Genomic DNA, 17,278 nt, shown 5'->3' with positions numbered 1-17,278 from the left:
TGCTCCATATCTGTGGATAGCTAAATCTGCAGATTGTGCCACACATACCAAAAACAATTTTTTCTAAAAACTTGGGGGACCCCTGGGTTTGTAGAAAAATCAAAAACCTTGCAAAAATGTATTGGGGGGTTTAAAAATCCCCCAAATTAAATAAAGCATTGTCTATGCGTGCTCAGGCAATGCACTTACCTTAGAGGGCCCTGGTGGCTGCAGCAGCTGCTGCAGCAGCACCCAGGAGCCCGGTGGCTGCTTCACCAATGTGTGGGGGGAAGCAGAAAGAGAGAGAGAGATGGGTTAGGGGGCAGAAAAAGAAAGCAAGAATGATAGGGTAGGGGGCAGAGAGAGTGACAGGTGTAGGGGACATAGTAAGAGAAGGGGTAGCAGAATAGAGAAAGAGTGAGAGGCAGAGGAGTAGGGGGAGAGGGAAATATCCCTAATGGCTCTTTAGTAAATTCATTAAGCAGAGGCCCAGGCACTGTTACTCAGGCTCCAAATTGGCCGCAAATACTTCTTAGTATATCAAAAGAATCCTGGAATACCCAGGCCTTAAAGACCTCAGCTGTAGTGAAAGCCCACCACCCCTCCCTGCCACTATTCTTCCGGTGTATTAGTTTGAGGAAAGTTTATGTTGGGGGGAAATTATGTCTTAGAGCAGGGTTGGTCTTGGTCTTTCAACACTTTTTTTGGGTGCGGGGGGCTTAGAAAGATACTGAGCATTTTCCAGGAATTCTTTGAGAAAGGTTGTGAGCACTGAGCTAATTACAAGGTGAGCCCTGGGTGGGCTGACTCATCACAAGTTGTATCCTCACAGATGCAAAAAAAAAAAAAAAAAAAGGAAGAAAAGCTACAACCTTGTGATCCCCCTCTACCCGGGTCACCCCCTCTTGGGAGCTGTTATCTGTGGGGGAACTTTGTTGAAATAATGTCTTCATTGGCTTCAAGACAAAGGGAATTTGTCATTGATTACAAATGTCCAGTAAATGCGGAGAAGTTGGGCTTTATTCTTTCTGTTTTCCACATTAAGATTCCATCAACAAGCTATAGCAAAATGCTACTCCAGAGAACCTATTACTAAGAGATCTCTGTAAGTCTTGGATATTGGGGAAAACAAATTTCTGCCAACTCTTCTTCCTCATAGCACCATTCAGAGCACGCCATAATTGCTACAAAATACACTGCTTAGCATGTTTTGCCCTAATTGTTAACTGTGGCATTAGTTGATTTGCATTTCTTCTGACAAAATGCATAGTTGCATAGTTCTTGTTCACTTGAGACTGACTCCACGGGAAACAAAAGAAAAGGAAAGTAATCAGTTAACACTCTTGTTATCTCTTGATAGCTGTGTAATTAACTCATTTTCCATGTGCATCCTAATTTTGGTTAATCCTGTTGGCAAGTAAGAAATCCTGGAATGGCTAAATATGCATAAAGCTCAGTGATATAAAACAATGACTTCATACTCATGAAAGTTAATTTCCTATCTCGGTGTGAATTATCTTTTACACTGTTCATACTTGAAAGAGATGTCACTGTTTGAAGAACCATAATTGTTCCAAAGAGAAATCAAATGAGGAGGCTGAAAAGATAGGAAGAAGAGAAATCATATTTCCTTCAAATAAAGTTCGACCTCTCAGTGCCCCTTCATGTGAGCTGTAGTTCATAATGCACTAGAAAGGCAAAGATTCCAAGAACAATTTGTGCATATGAATTTTGTAATATCATTTGGTTTTTAAAAATAGCTTAAACATTATTAAACCAAAAATTTCTGCTTTTTGGTGGGGAAATCATAAATAGCTGTGGCTTTTAAAGAAGCCCCATGGCGCAGAGTGTTAAGCTGCAGTACTGCAGTCAAAAGCTCTGCTCACGACCTGAGTTCGATCCCGACGGAAGTCGGTTTCAGGTAGCCGGCTCAAGGTTGACTCAGCCTTCCATCCTTCCGAGGTTGGTAAAATGAGTACCCAGCTTGCTGGGGGTAAAGGGAAGATGACTGGGGAAGGCACTGGCAAACCACCCCGTAAACAAAGTCTGCCTTGGAAACGTCGGGATGTGACGTCACCCCATGGGTCAGGAATGCACAGGGGACCTTTACCTTTACCTTTTTTTTAAAGCTCAAAATCAATATGCCCCACAAAAAAAATCAAAAGTACCCATATTTTGAATAGTTGCACCTATGCCCAATCCTATACTGGTTCCTACCTTCATCTATTATATTCATTCACTCATTCATTCATACATACTCTGTTTTTCCTCATAAATGAGATCAGAAGTGGCTTGTAACATCATTCTCCCCTGCCCATTTTATCATCACGACAATGACCTGGTGAGGTAGGTAAGGTAGAGAGTGACTGTCTCAAGGTCACCCAGGGAGCTTCCCTGACAGAGTTGAGAGTCAGACCTGGACCACCCTGATCTTAGTCTGAAACTCTTAACCACTACAGCACACTGGCTTTCTTGGGGTGGCTACTGTTAAACAGTAGCAAGTAACCAATCAGGGTCCCCAAAGCAGTATACATAAAACTTTAGAACAATTAAAAGCAACATTAACATTATAAAATAATGCAATAAAAACATATTAAAAACATGCATTCTAGATTATATGTGACTTTATGGCTCTGTGATTTTTTTTTAAACATACTGGTATTACATTTACAATACTGATGATCCCAAAAAACTCAAGATTATGCAATCTAGAGATTGTTATGTACATATCACTGAATTAAATGGAACACGGATATTCCATTATCTGATGTTCTATGAGCTGCACTCAGAGTCTCTTAAAACACTACAAAACAGTGTTATAGGGTGGGCTATTTTAAGTATATACAAGCCAGAGGCCTACAAGAAGAGCCAGTATGGTGTTGTGGTTAGAGTGCTAAACTAGGATCCGGGCGACATATTCCTAGGGAGGGGCCTTGCTTTTTCTCCTCAGCCCTTCCCCAGCTCACCCTGAGTGAGCAGCATCCCTGGGCTCTTCTATTCCCCTTGCTCTGAAGGCTGGGCCCTCCTGGCTGGCAGGACCCTGGGCCAATGGGCTACCAGCCTGGTACTCTCCCTCCTTAGCACCTTCCCAGCAACTAGGGTTTCCAACCTCCAGGTAATAGCTGGAGATTTCCTGCAATTACAACTGATCTCCTGCCGATAGAGAGCAGTTCACCTGGAGAAAATGGCCGCTTTGGCAATTGGACTCTATGGCATTGAAGTCCCTCCCCTCCCCAAACCCTGCCCTGCTCGGGCTCCACCCCCAAAATCTCCAGGTATTTCCCAGCCTGGAGCTGGCAACCCTACGCCGCCCCCTTTCCGCTCCCCACTGCCTTGCTCCTCAGAGGCCATCGCTGTCCCCGGTGTGTCGGGCAGCCAAATTTCAAGCGGTGACACTTTCTGCAGTTTCACTGGTTGCTGTGCTGCATCCTGCCGCACCTCTGAGCCTGGTCACTCCTGTGGCCCTGGCTGCTTCTCCTCTGGCTCCTGGCCCTGCCATAGACTGCTCCTGACATGGTAAATGTGTGTGTGTGTGGGGGGGGCAATCTGACCTCGGACAGATACCTTAAAAAATAAGAAGGGATCATAAAGGTAAAAGTAAAGGTAAAGGTCCCCTGTGCAATGGGGTGACGTCCCGATGTTTCCTAGGCAGACTTTGTTTATGGGGCGGTTTGCCAGTGCCTTCCCCAGTCATCTTCCCTTTACCCCCAGCAAGCTGGGGACTCATAGGAGGGGAAAATAAATGGGAAATCAAATCCCAAAGACAAGATGGAGAATGCTATGGATGATTATCCTTGGTAGTTTTACCCTGAAATGGACGTGTAAATGTAAATTCTCAATTCTGTTGATCCTAAGGCAGTAGTTTATACAGAAGGCTATAGTAGTAGTAAGCAAAATAGGGGTTATAGATTGTTGAAAGTATAGTGGAATGCTGACTTCCATTGGTTCAGAGAGAGCCAGTATCTGCAGGAAGAAATATCTTGCCCAAATGTAGCGCACAGCATTCGTTGTTGACACCTGAGCAATTAGAAATGAAATGCTTCTGTAGCCTGGTTTCATTTCCCAAAAGAACCAGGCATGCCAATATAGAATTAATCCATATTGGCAAAGGACGCTTTTTTGTAGCTGCATGGTACTTTTCAGGGTTGTAAATAAATTACAGGCATCTCTAATGCATTCTTCTAATGCTCTTCACACTGTAGGAAGGTAAAAAAACCCGTCGAAGATGAATGCATTACATCTGGCTCAGATACTGCAATTCCAATGGCCCAGTTCCATTAGCCGGGCAGTCTGCAGAGTTTAGTTGACTCTGTGGCAGACTCTGAAAGCTAGAGCCCGCACATATGATACGGCAGGCCAAGCAAATTGAGAAAACGTGTGAAATGCTGGCACTTGTATGAGCCAATAAATCCAAGAGGATGGGGCATGTAAAAACAGTGTAAAAACTGTAAAGCATCTTGGTTTGGAAAGCAGGAATTGTCTTTTCTTCTTTCTTTTTTTGTAAAGAGTCTGACTACTCAGGCTATACATTTACAGAAAATAATCCTGGTGTGGCAACAGAGGAGGCACGAGAGAACTCTGTAAATAACCACAGCCTCAAGTAGTCAAAAAGGGCAAGAGTCCAGTAGCACCTTAAAGACTAACAAAAATATTTTCTGGTAGGGTATGAGCTTTCGTGAGCCACAGCTCACTTCTTCAGAAGAAGTTCTGAAGAATTTCTGAAGAAGTGAGCTGTGGCTCACGAAAGCTCATACCCTACCAGAAAATATTTTTGTTAGCCTTTAAGGTGCTACTGGACTCTTGCCCTTTTTGACTACTGCAAACAGACTAACACGGCTACCCACTGTGAATTATCTTCACAGCCTCAAGGTTAGAAAAACAGATGATGCCACCTGCTGAAAGCCTCCTGCTACTACAACTAACCAAGCCTCTTAAATCTGTTTGCCTTTCAGATCAGTATCTTCATGACTCACTTGTCCAACTATGGGAATGACCGCTTGGGTTTGTACACCTTTGTCAACTTGGCCGGCTTTGTTCAAAGCTGGACCAACCTGAAGCTCCAGACTCTGCGTCCAGTTCAGCTGGCTCACAAGTACTTTGATCTTTTCCCCGAGCAAAAAGACCCACTGTGGCAGGTAACGCCCAGCCGATAACCGCATGAGCCCAATGTAGGGCTGCCAGGTCCCTCTTCACCATCGGCGGGAGGTTTTTGGGGCGGAGCCTGAGGAGGCCGGGGTTTGGGGAGGGGAGGGACTTCAGTGCCATAGAGTCCAATTGCCAAAGCAGCCATTTTCTCCAGGTGAACTGATCTCTGTCGGCTGGAGATTAGTTCTAATAGCAGGCGATCTCCAGCTAGTACCTGGAGGTTGGCAACACTAGCCCAATGTTTGTTGGCAATTTTGCTGTGAGGGAGGCTGCTGGGAAGAAATTAGGAAAGCAGTGCCTCCCAATTAAGATGTTTTAGCCTGTTTTTAAATGGCATGCTAGGTTTGTTTAATTTGCTTTGTAAAGTCATCAGTTTGGGGCCAGGAATACATTAACTGCCAGATAAGGAACTGGCTGTCACATTACCTTCATTAGCACCTGCCAAGAGCCCGGCTGTAAAATATCAGCTGTTAGCTTGGCTGGTATTTATCCGAAAAGGAATTAGGCGGGGAGAGAGCCTCATCCCCCTCTTACCTAATGCATTGCCATGCATTAACTTGTTGCAAGGCACAGCTAAGAAGATGGCATCAGACAGATGAAGCAGCCAATCCATATAATAAAGAATCACTGTAACTGAATCACCTCAAATCACTTAGAGGAGTGGTAGCCTTTGCCAGTCTCTTCTTTGGATGTTTGTAAGTGGAAGAACAGGTCAATCCATAGCTGTTGGAATCATAGGACAGTTTTGCCTGTGATGGATTTTTCCCAAATATAGTAGCCAATCAGAATTCAAAATGGTGTGAAGAGAAGAAGCATGTTGTGGAGAGAAATGGCCAGTCCCCCTTCAAATGAAGCATGAGGCTGGGTTGGCTCAAAAATGCAAAGCATCCATCCAATGGGGAAGGCAGAAGGGAGAGGCTATCCATTGATGCCCTTGTGCTTCAGCTTTTACCCATCCACCCTCTGTAGAATATCATGGGGTAAGCTGGTAGCAGTTTGGGAACAAGCAGGAATTTGGGGGGAGGTCTTCTTCCTGGATTGGGAATTGGGTGGAGCCCTTTTTTTGCCTGTTTTATGATGTTCAGATTGGTGCTGCTAAAGCTTTTTAGACTGGTTTCTGACTGTTTTGGCCAGAACTAGTTTCGCCAGGGATAGGGCAGGTTGCTCATGATAGGTAGGGATGAGCAGTGAGCACCCTGAACCATCAGGCATGATGGAGAGTGTCTCCTGAACAGACCATCACTGGCTTTACAGCAGGATGGGGATTGTGCAGGAATGCCTTTGGTGTTGAGCAACATCTTTATGGTGCATCAGGGAAGGGGTCTGGGCACCCTTCAGCACATTATGTGCAGGTAAGTATAAACAAGGCTGTTGGCAGCTGTTGGCTGAGTTTGGAGCCAGGGTGGATTTGCCAGAAAAAGGCAGCCATGGCCAGGCTTCCTAGAGCAGCCTGCCCTCAAATATTGAGCAAAGAGATAGTACTAGGATCTTGATGCCTCCAAATATTAGCATAATTAACTGATGGCATAGATCAGCTAATTTTAATGAACAAGTTAAATACATGCTATTGTCTCCTGCCTTTATTTGGTGTATTTTATTTGTTTGCTTTTCTGCCCCTTTCTGTCCTATACATTTTTCTGTTTATGCTGTGTAGTAGGGGTTTTATGTGGAGTTTATAGAGGCTGGCGCTTGGATGAGGAAAGGTTGGATAGTAACCCCCCCCCCCAAACACACACACATTCTCTCTTATGAAGGTCTTCATTGGTCCTAATTAATTATAACAACAAAGAGAGAAACTCTAATAGGAACTAATAGGGGAAGGTATGTTTGAACTAAAGTTGATAGATTTTTTTTTGCACAGTTTTTAATACTTACAATTTGATTAAAGATTCTTTGGTTTAATATAATTTCGGCTTTCTTGGAATTGACCTTGATATTTCTACAAATAAGATGTTTTCTTCTTTTTTCAACCTCTTTGGATCCTTGTTTTTTCTGTGTTGAAATCCCTCCTTTTATTCATTTTCATGGTCTGCATTTATTTCCAGTAAATGGGCCAACAATCATACCGGCATTATGGCCACCATGGAAAATCCACTCCATGTGGAAACACCCATGTTCTCCTGCTTGTGAAGTACCAGGTTACTTAGTCAACTGTAGCAGGTGGAAATCAGAAAAAAAAGATAGGGCTATAACTTAATAGACCCTGACCTGGATGGTCCACGTTAGCCCAATTTCAATAGATATTGAAGGTTAAGCAGGTTCAGCTCTGGTTAATACATGGATAGAAGACCACCAAGGATGTTCAAAGTTGCTGCACAGAGGCAGACAATAGCAAACCACCTCTGTACTTCTATTGCCTTGAAAACCCGACACCTACAGGGTCCCCATAAATCAGCTGTGACTTGAAAGCACTTTCCACCACCATAGCTGAATAAGAGAGCTCTCAAGGGGGAAAACATAGGATCCCACGTTCAATCCTTGGCATCTCCAACAAAGATCTAAGCTGGGCTGGCCTGAAACCCTGGAGAACCACCACCATTCAGAATATATAGTTCTGGGCTAGACAGAAGATTGCTTTGATTCGATATAAGGAAGCTCCTTATATCCTCTAAAGAAATAATTTTATATTGCCGTAAGAATGCATAACCCACTTTCTTTAAGCCCCAGTGCCTATAATCTGTAATAAAGCTGTTTTGATCAATATCATGTGAATACCTGGCAGATTGTGTTTAGCACATCAAGACCCAATAAAATGCAACTCCAGCATGATAATTTGTTTGAAGAGCCTCCCTTCATTTTCTTCTCACATTTTATTTCTCATTAACACATAGTAGAGAGATAAGGTGCTAAATAACCCCTAGCTATGATATGTTCCTTTTTCGCATCTTCATGCCAATGTTAAACATTGCCAAACATTTTAATACTGGAATCTTATTTGCTACCTGACTTTGGAGTAGATAAATTTATTCCTCTGTGACAACTCAATCAATAGCTTCTTCTAGCTCTTCACCTTCATTATCTTGTTCTTAAGAGGAAATAAAACCAGGAAAGTTCAAAATTTCTAAATATCAAATATCAGGACCAGCAACACACACTTTTAAGTGCTAAAACTGCATACTTTATATACTTGAAACAATCATGTAAAGCAGGAGAGTTACAGCCCAATCCTAGGGGGGGGGGTTACAGTGGGAATGGGAATGGTGCAGAGGTGCTGCCTCCTGAGTGGCTTTTTGCCAGACCACCAAGCCCAAAATGTCAAAGAAAATCCTGTGAAACTCTTCATTGACTTCCCCTGGGCTACAACACCCTTTTTGGTGCTGGCAAAATGGGGCGTCCCGAGGCCAAAAGGGCTTAGGGAACTGACTAATGTCAGCTCCACCCTGGGAATGCCCCAGGAACGCCTCGTTCAGTGCCGGCGCAAGCCCTTGTGCTGGAAAAATGCTGCTGTGCTGCTCCCTGGAGCCGGCATAAGAGGCACTAACGCCAGCACTGGGGGTCATGTTGGCTCCAAGGTAGGGTTGCCAGGTCCCTCTTTGCCATCAGCGGGAGGTTTTGGGGGCGGAGCTTAAGGAGGGCGGGGTTTGGGGAGGGTCTTCAGTGCCATAGAGTCCAATTGCCAAAGCGGCCATTTTCTCCAGGCTAACTGATCTCTGTCGGCTGGAGATCAGTTGTAATAGCAGGAGATCTCCAGCTAGTACCTGGAGGCTGGCAACCCTACTCTAAGGCCATTTGTAAAGGCAGAAAGGCAGGATATAGATTTTGTAAATAATAATAATTATTATCATCATCAATTAAAGCTCACAGCACTAGGGGAAAATCCACATTATTTCACAAGGGATGGATTTCAGTCTGCACTTGATTTTTCTCGGCCTTTTTTCTGTTTTATTTTTTGCTCTAGTCCATTAGCACTCAGTAATCCATTACACTGTCTTCGTAGCATATGTTTACCATGATTAGAAAGCTGAACACAAAGGCCCCAGTCCAATGATGTGTGTGTGCCAAAAGGTGTTCCACGCATCGTCTCTGTTGTGAAGTATTCTCATCTGTCCAATGCAGGATTGTCAGGGGTTTCATTTTGATGAGTTGCGTTAGTGTGCACATACTTATAGGTGTGTATATACACCATAAAGTCAGTCTGCTATCTAGGCAGCTTTGCCATTTGTAGCAACACTTAATGCTGATATCCGTGTGCAGAAGGGAAAGTAAAGGAAAATCGCCCATTTTTCTGAATGCAGCAGGAAACACACAGTCTGCAGGGTTGGTGTGTTGGATGATCCATCGGTTCTTTACTGATTTTATATATTTAAAACATTTATTAGCTGCCTTTCTACCTTATAGGAACTAAAGGCAGTTCTCATTACAGAGCATTGCTCTGTAAAATAGAATGCACTGGAGCTAAGCCTAACAGCCCATTCCTGAGCTTTTGGCAGCTCCTTTCCCTGGAACACCCCAGGAACACCTCCCAGGACGCCGGGATGCCCCCTTGAATGCCGACACAGGCCTTTATGCCAGTGGAACACCGGTGGAAGGCCCCGCCAGCATTCCAGGGTGGCACTGCTGTAGCGGTGTCCAGAGACTGGCGTCCAGGCTTCCTAGGTTTGCCAACCACCAGGTACCAGCTGGAGATCTCCTGCTATTACAACTGATCTCCAGCCAATAGAGATCAGTTCACCTGGACTGGAGAAAAATGGCCACTTCGGCAATTAGACTCTATGGCATGGAAGTCCTTCCCCTCCCCAAACCCCACCCTCCTCAGGCTCTGCCCCAAAAACCTCCCACCGGTTACGAAGAGGGACCTGGTAACCCTAAGGCTTCCATACCAGTGCTGGGGCCACTAATGGCAGTGTAAGTAGCCTGGGCATCAGCGCGGGGGACATGAACGCCGGCGCGACCTTTTCCTGGCCTCCTAAGTGCTTTCACCCTTGAAGGTCAGGAATGCGCTGTAAGTGAACTGAATAAGAGTTTCAGATTTTATACATCACAGGTTAATATGCAACATCTAATTTAAACTGAATTGTTTCTATTATGATTTGTCAGGAAAATTGCATGGTCGGAAGGATTTTTTTCCCACTTACAAACTGCAGACATCAACGCACACATTTTAAATTTACTTCCATTATAAGTTTTTCTCTTTGTGTGATTTCCCCCCACACTCACACGCACACATTTTTGCTTGCTTTTTTTTAAATGCTTGTTAATAAACACACACCCCTAAAGAACCAGATGCACTTTGCATCATCAGCTGAAGATCTCCTGAGAAAGGCAACATTTTTCTGTTAAAAAAGCAACCTCTGTCAGAAAACAAAAAGATTTCAAAATCTAGTAAAAGATAAAAATTCAAAAACTTTACAGTATGCTGCATTGGTTTGAGTAGGAACTATTTATGTAATGAATGGAAGAGAGGCCTGTTTATTTCAATGTAAAGTGATGTGCCAGATAAGAGTCAAAACACATCACAAAATTATTTCTATATGATTTTTTTAAGGCTCAAAGTTAGTTACAGGAATGGTAAGAAATTCTGTGACTCAGTGCATTGAACAGACTTCACTGTCATAGATGAAGCGTGGTCTTCTGTTGCAGCCAAATGGGATGGCAGAATGCTGAGAAGGGGGATGGGGATTGCCAGATCCTGGTTGGGAAATTCCTGGAGATTTGAGGAAGGAGCCTTGGGAGGACAGAGACCTCAGCAGGGTACAATGCCATAGACCCCACCGTCCATAACATCCATTTTCTCCAGGGAAACTGATATCTGTAGTCTGGAGATGAGCTGTAATTCCGGAGGATCTCCAGGTCTCACTTCGAGGCTGGCATCCCTAGCTGAGGTGGTGGAATGGACCGAACCACTTCAGGTGAGACGTTAGATGTTCCAAAGTTTCCCTACAGCTAGAGTTGCCAATCTTCAGGTACTACCTGGTGATCTCCTGCTATTACAACCGACCTCCAGCTAATAGAGATCAGTTCACCTGGAGAAAATGGCCGCTTTGGCAATTGGACTGTATGGCATTGAAGTCCCTCCCTTCCCCAAACCCTGCCATCCTCAGGCTCCGCCCCAAAAACCTCCTGCCAGTTGCAAAGAGGGACCTGGCAACCCTACCTACTGCAGTTACTCCCTAGAATCTTTGATATAATATTTTTTATTTGCATAAAATACTTGCATGGTAAAGCATTAACAATACAATTCTCCCCGCGTACAGTGTGGAGAGGCATAACCCGTCTCAAGAATCTATCAGCTCATTCTGCTACGTGCCTAGAGCAGGCCTAAACTGGTATTGATGACTGTCCACCTTGGGAGCAATCCCTGTCCTGCCTTTCAGTGATAAGGAGATACCATGGCAGGGTTGTTTTTAAGGATTCAGACCCCTCTTTTTGAACCACTCTAAAACACTAGATTCTCATTGTTCTGTAGACCTATCAGTTGATTGAATTGCTTTTTAAAACTTTGGTTGCTATTGTTAAAGAGGGGAGAGAAGGCAGCATGGAATGGGCTGATCTCATCAGACCTTTGAAGCTGAGCTGGGTCAGTGCTTGGAAGGGAGACCTCCAAGAAAGACTCTGCAGAGGAGGACAATGGCAAACCACCTCTGATTCTCACTTGCCTTGAAAGCCCCTTGCTGGGGTCGCCATAAGCTTGACTTGACGGCACTGTACACATACACATTGTCAAAGAACAGTGCCATCTTACGTATGCTTTCACTTCCTCAAAAAGATATCTGCTGCTACTTTCTGTTGCCAGTTGTAGTAGCTGATAATATGCATAATTTATTTATTTACTGAAAACATTTGTATGCTGTCTTTCCACCCAACTTACAGTCCCCAAGACAGAAAACAATCAAAACAATTTATATATATGTGTGTGTGTGTGTTTAAAATAAATAAAACATATAAACACACAAACTTCACAAGCACACAAACAGGAAAAGGGCCCATGAGAGTTTGTGAGGGAATGCTAAACAAAACAACAGTCTTTATCCACTGGCAGAAGGAGGGAGGGAGTTCCATAGTTTGGGTGCCATGGCAGAGAACCCTTTCTTGGGTTGCCACACATCTCACCTCAGATGTTTAGTATTTGCAGTTTTGTGTAGTCGCAGTTTTGCCACACGAATTCCAATTTTCTCTTTAATAATTATTGGGATACTTACCATTGTCCATGGTCTCCAAAGCAGTCCTGTTTACAGATATGAGCTAGCAGTTCAAGTATCAATGTATGAAGTCCATACTTATTAAGACTGTATGTTATGCTGGTCCCAACAAATTCCATGTAAATCATCAGTCAAGGAACAGAGGGCACATATGGAATTCAGAGGGTAGTAATTGTTAACACAGGATTTTCTGATGAGCAAGAAGTTAGAGTGTCTGAATGTTTTCCTGAACTGAGTCTTTTCTTTTTGTCAGAATCCATGTGATGACAGACGCCATCGGGATATCTGGTCTAGAGATAAATCTTGTGAACACCTGCCAAAATTTCTTGTGATTGGTCCACAGAAAACAGGTAAATTAACAGCATAAAGTATAATGCAAATAAATGGATTCCAGTTGGAAAAATAAAACATTCTCTGGGATGTGACTTGCTGACTTTGCAGACTTTCTTAAAAGCCCTGAGAAACATCCATATCCATAGTCCTCTAGACCTCAAACGTTGATTGTTTGATCAAAAAAGTTTTATAATCAATTAGCACATCCAGATGTGGATTACTGTGATTTCAGTAGACATGCTCAGTTAAGTGGGCATTAGATTGCTCTAGCATGTACTCAGTCTGGTTGATGCCTTGGTACTAGAGCCAAAGTAGTGCAGTGGTTTGAATGTCAGATAAAATGGGAGACCCAAATTCCTAATTAGCCATGAAGCTCACTGGGTTACTTTGGGCCAGTCTCTCTCAGCTTCATGGGGTTGTTTTTAAGGACAAAATGGTGGGGGGAGAAGATCAGGATAACTATGGATAGGTAGATACTGGATCACTTGCAGGTTTGCTAGCAAAGTGGTACAATCACGCAAATGCATGGCCACAAATTCACTGTTCACCATGAGATAAGAAAGCCACATTCTCTCATTCTAAAACAAAATCACACAGATCAGCATTTGCTTTTCTTTTAGAATAGCCATTTTTTAATTGTAGCTTTGGAAAGAACTATTCACTTGGCAGATTTCTGGGTATTGTTATTTCTTATCTGGAAAATGTTTAAACATTCCTTTCTTTCTTTAAGATATTTTTATACTGCTTCTCCAAAGAACATTTCCCAAAGCTGATTATGTACAAAACAAAAGGTATAAAAAATAAAACAAAACATAAAATAATTAAAACCAGAAGAAGTCATCTAACGTTCTTATAATGAAATCATAAAAAACCAGCCTGTCAGCAAAACAGCAACAACAGTCAATGAAACCAATGAAATCACATTATCATCATCATCATCCTATGGTCAAGTGTACACTTCGAAGCAAACCCAGCTTTACTGCTGTATAATATTTAAATAGGTCCTAAAAGCTGTGTGCTTTTCTGGGGGGGAAACCTATGATCCTCCTGCTGTGATTTAAATCTAGATTTTTCCACATTGCATCCTTAGAGGTTAAAGAGCAATTGAAAGAACCACACTCTTAATAAGAAATCATCAACTTTGAGCCATTGGCACTTTTCTTCCCGTACAACATTAAATGATGTATTTAAAGAAACACCTCAGAGATCCTAGTCAGATAACCATGTTTGCTAACCATAAGCAGGAGCAGTTAAGCAAGAGAATTTTTAATGATCTGAAGATAATTAGAAAATAGAATCATAGCGCTGGAAGGAACCATGGTGGTCATCTAGTCCAGCCCCCTGCACAATGCAGGAAATTCACAACTACCTCCACCCACACCTCCAGTGACCCCTACTCCATGCCCAGACGTTTGTCGGGGGGGGGAGGGGGAGATCCCTGGCCAATCTGGCCTGGAGGAAAATTCCTTCCTGATTCCAAAGTGGTGATTGGCATTACCCTGGGCATGTAAAAAAGGACTGAGAACCAAATATTGATGCAACCCTTCCTGCCCCCCTCTCATGATTTGCATAAGTTCACAGAATCAGCACTGCTGACAGAGGGGAGTGGACAGGTTCGTGAAGGAAAGGGGTATTCATGGCTACTAGTTAAAATGGATACTAGTCATGATGCATACCTATTTTTTCCAGGATCAGAGGAGCATGCCTATTATATTCGGTGCTGTGGAACACAGGCAGGATGGTGCTGCTGCAGTCAACTTGTTAGGGGGCTGCCTGAAGGCACCTGGTTGGCCACTGTGTGAACAGACTGCTGGACTTGATGGGCCTTGATCTGATCCAGCAGGGCTTTTCTTATGTTCTTAGCCTTTCCTTAAAAACCTCCAAAGAAGGAGAGCCCATCACCTCCCAAGGAAGCCTGTTCCACTGAGGAACTGCTCTAACTGCCAGAAAGTTCTTCCTAACGTTTAGCTGAAAACTCTTTTGATTTAATTTCAACCTGTTGATTCTGGTCTGACCTTCTGGAGCAACAGAGAATCTCTCCGCACCGTCCTCTATATGACAGCCTTTCAAGTACTTGAAGATGGTTATCATATCACCTCTCAGTCATCTCCTAATTAAGGAAAACTAATATAAAAGACCTGCTACTGTATGCTTGTTGGAAATCAAACATCAGTATAACTTCTTTTGCCAAGTCATGAAATTGCTTACATACTTCTATTCCAATCTGATTAGTTGGATTTGAATATAGCAGTTCAATTCTATGTGGAGTTACTCCAGTAGACCTTGGGTGGTTTATCTCTGCATAAGTGAAAGCAGGAAAAGATGTAAAAGAAATATGTCCATAAATAAAAGAATTGGCTTGAAAAGAGATCCAGGACATTTGATCTATTCCCATTTGAATTCACTAGGGCCTTTGTTAACTTGTTAATGTTAATGAGCTTAGACTGGAAAAACTCTGTGTAGGATTGCACTGTTCTCTGAAGCTCACTACTAGTGTTACTTTACTGAATGCTTGTGAGAATGAAGTGAGTTATGGGTTTGTCGATAGCCACTGTGCACCCTTATGGAAAACATTGCAAATTAAATCTCATTTTTTATAATGGATTTGCTTTGGTCAACCTTATTTTGGACAAAAGCTTAAATCATACAGCAGTCCAGATTGATAAAAACAAAAAAACAAGATAAGATAAGCGGGGTGGGGGCATGTTCATAAGGGAGACTATTGGGTTGAAATGAAAAGATTTCTGAGATTCAGGACACATTTTCCTCTTAAGCATATATACATACTTCCCCTTTTGAATTCAATAGAGACCTCATTAACTCATCAGAGAACAGAATTTAAGTTAAATGCATTTTGCTTAGGGTGATATAAAACTTACATAATATTAACACTTTCCCCGCATGACTGGGATTTTCATCTGAGAGTGTATTTTGTGAAACACCATTATTTTAGCGCTCTTGCCTTTTCCCATAGTATCATATATTTCTGCCGTCTGTTTTTTCCCTGTAGGAACAACAGCACTTTATTTATTTCTCCTTATGCATCCTTCCATCATTAGTAATCTCCCCAGTCCAAAAACCTTTGAAGAAGTTCAGTTCTTTAACGGAAACAACTACCACAAGGGAATCGACTGGTAAGAATAACAAAAAGAAAATGTCCATTGTTAGCATACACCAGAGCACAGAGGAGCAATTATCAAAGTATCTGTGACATCTACATAATTTCCAGATGCCTTTTCTGTGCATGGTGCTTGGAGAATTAAAATTAGTTTGTTCTGATGAGAAGTTTGCAAGAATACTTCTCTTTTTCCCTTTCATGTTGCAATGCCAATATTTATGTTGTCCTCGGAACAAACACACTCAGAAGGATGGGGGCTTCATGTTTATTCCTGTTCTGTCTCTTTTAATTTGTTTTTAATTGGATGTTTTATATATGTTATAAATTCAATTCAATGACAGTGTGCTAAGTGTTAGGAATGATTAAAAAAGAAAACTAAAATTAAAGGGCATGTCATCATGTTATTCTGTAAGTCTGTGATGCACCCACCTTTACGAGACGACATTTCTGGCTGCTCTACTTTGAAAACGTGTCATAGAGCTGGATAAAATAGCAGAAATTTTTCATTAAAATGGTTAGGATATCAGAGCATCTTCCTTACAAAAAAGGGGTAAAGAGAGTGATTAAAAAAAAAAAACACAACTGAAAATAAAATGACTAAGGGAGGAATGTATCTATAAACTCTTAATTGGGGGAGTGCCACAACCATTAAAAATGTATTGATCATTTTTGTAGCTTTCCACAACATTATGCACCTTTTCAAAAGACATTGGGAGGAATCCAGAGAACCATACAGTGTCCTTCTCAGGGCCAAACTATACATTATGCTTTATGAGTTCACCACAGAGACGTGCAGTCCTATTGCATTTGCACGTCCCCAGTGGCTCCTGGGGCTTGTGAACAGTGCTTTGAACAGGGCTTCTAACAAGGAAGCTGAACTTGGGAGTTCAGTGCAGGAGGTCAAGGGGGAACAGGAGAGAACCCCTCTAATCCAACTTACTTGAGAATGGGCATACGGTCTCCACACCAGCAAGGAGGGGTGTGTGCTGCTGTAACCTTCCTACTACAGAAATCTGCACAACTTCAGGTAATCTGTTATGAAGGTAGAAAGGCAGCAGGGGAGCTAGGGCTATCCAGCATTTTTCAGGGACTGCCACATGTATGATTATTTACCCACTGGGCAGAAATCATGGGTGTGTGGGGTTATTGGCTCTCAGGGAGCAGGTTCGTCCCCTTGAGGCTAGGGTTGTCAACATGGAGAAGCTGAGGCAAAGAGGTTTGGGATGAGACCTTCAGGCACTTACCAGAACAGTCCCACTCTTGTGCTGGCAGTTCTTCTGTTGTTGTGAAGAGTGAGAGTCTCAAGGTCGGAGGACATCAATCTGAGGAAGAGGGATGTGGCCCCTTAGAAGGGACCTCTTCCTTCAGTGATGGACCAGTATCCTCTCTTACTGAGGATACCTCTCTGGGGTTGGGGGAAGTGGGATTTTGGTACTGTGGGCTTGCAGCTCTGCTCAGAGCTCCACTGCTGCAGCCTTGCGGGCTCCATGTGGGACTTGGAGGCAGCCAACCCAGAGCCCACTGGAATTTAGGTTACATATGGGGAGGGGGAGAGGCCAGGACA

General features: G+C 43.0%; 1 protein-coding gene across 5 annotated transcripts in view; it reads left to right on the top strand.

The window, feature by feature from the left end:
• The window catches only part of LOC130482703 (bifunctional heparan sulfate N-deacetylase/N-sulfotransferase 4), a 122,762-nt gene that overhangs the window by 94,188 nt on the left and 11,296 nt on the right, over nucleotides 1–17,278 (top strand). For all 5 annotated transcript variants that reach the window (XM_056855526.1, XM_056855527.1, XM_056855524.1 and 2 more), the window contains exons 6-8: nucleotides 4,932–5,114; nucleotides 12,517–12,613; nucleotides 15,607–15,730. In XM_056855526.1, coding sequence (XP_056711504.1) covers nucleotides 4,932–5,114; nucleotides 12,517–12,613; nucleotides 15,607–15,730 — 404 coding nt within the window. The remainder of the gene's footprint in view (nucleotides 1–4,931; nucleotides 5,115–12,516; nucleotides 12,614–15,606; nucleotides 15,731–17,278) is intronic.

The sequence above is a fragment of the Euleptes europaea genome, chromosome 9, assembly GCF_029931775.1.
Source record: "Euleptes europaea isolate rEulEur1 chromosome 9, rEulEur1.hap1, whole genome shotgun sequence".
Lineage (NCBI taxonomy): Eukaryota > Metazoa > Chordata > Lepidosauria > Squamata > Sphaerodactylidae > Euleptes > Euleptes europaea.
This window is presented reverse-complemented; position numbering and strand designations above follow the sequence as displayed.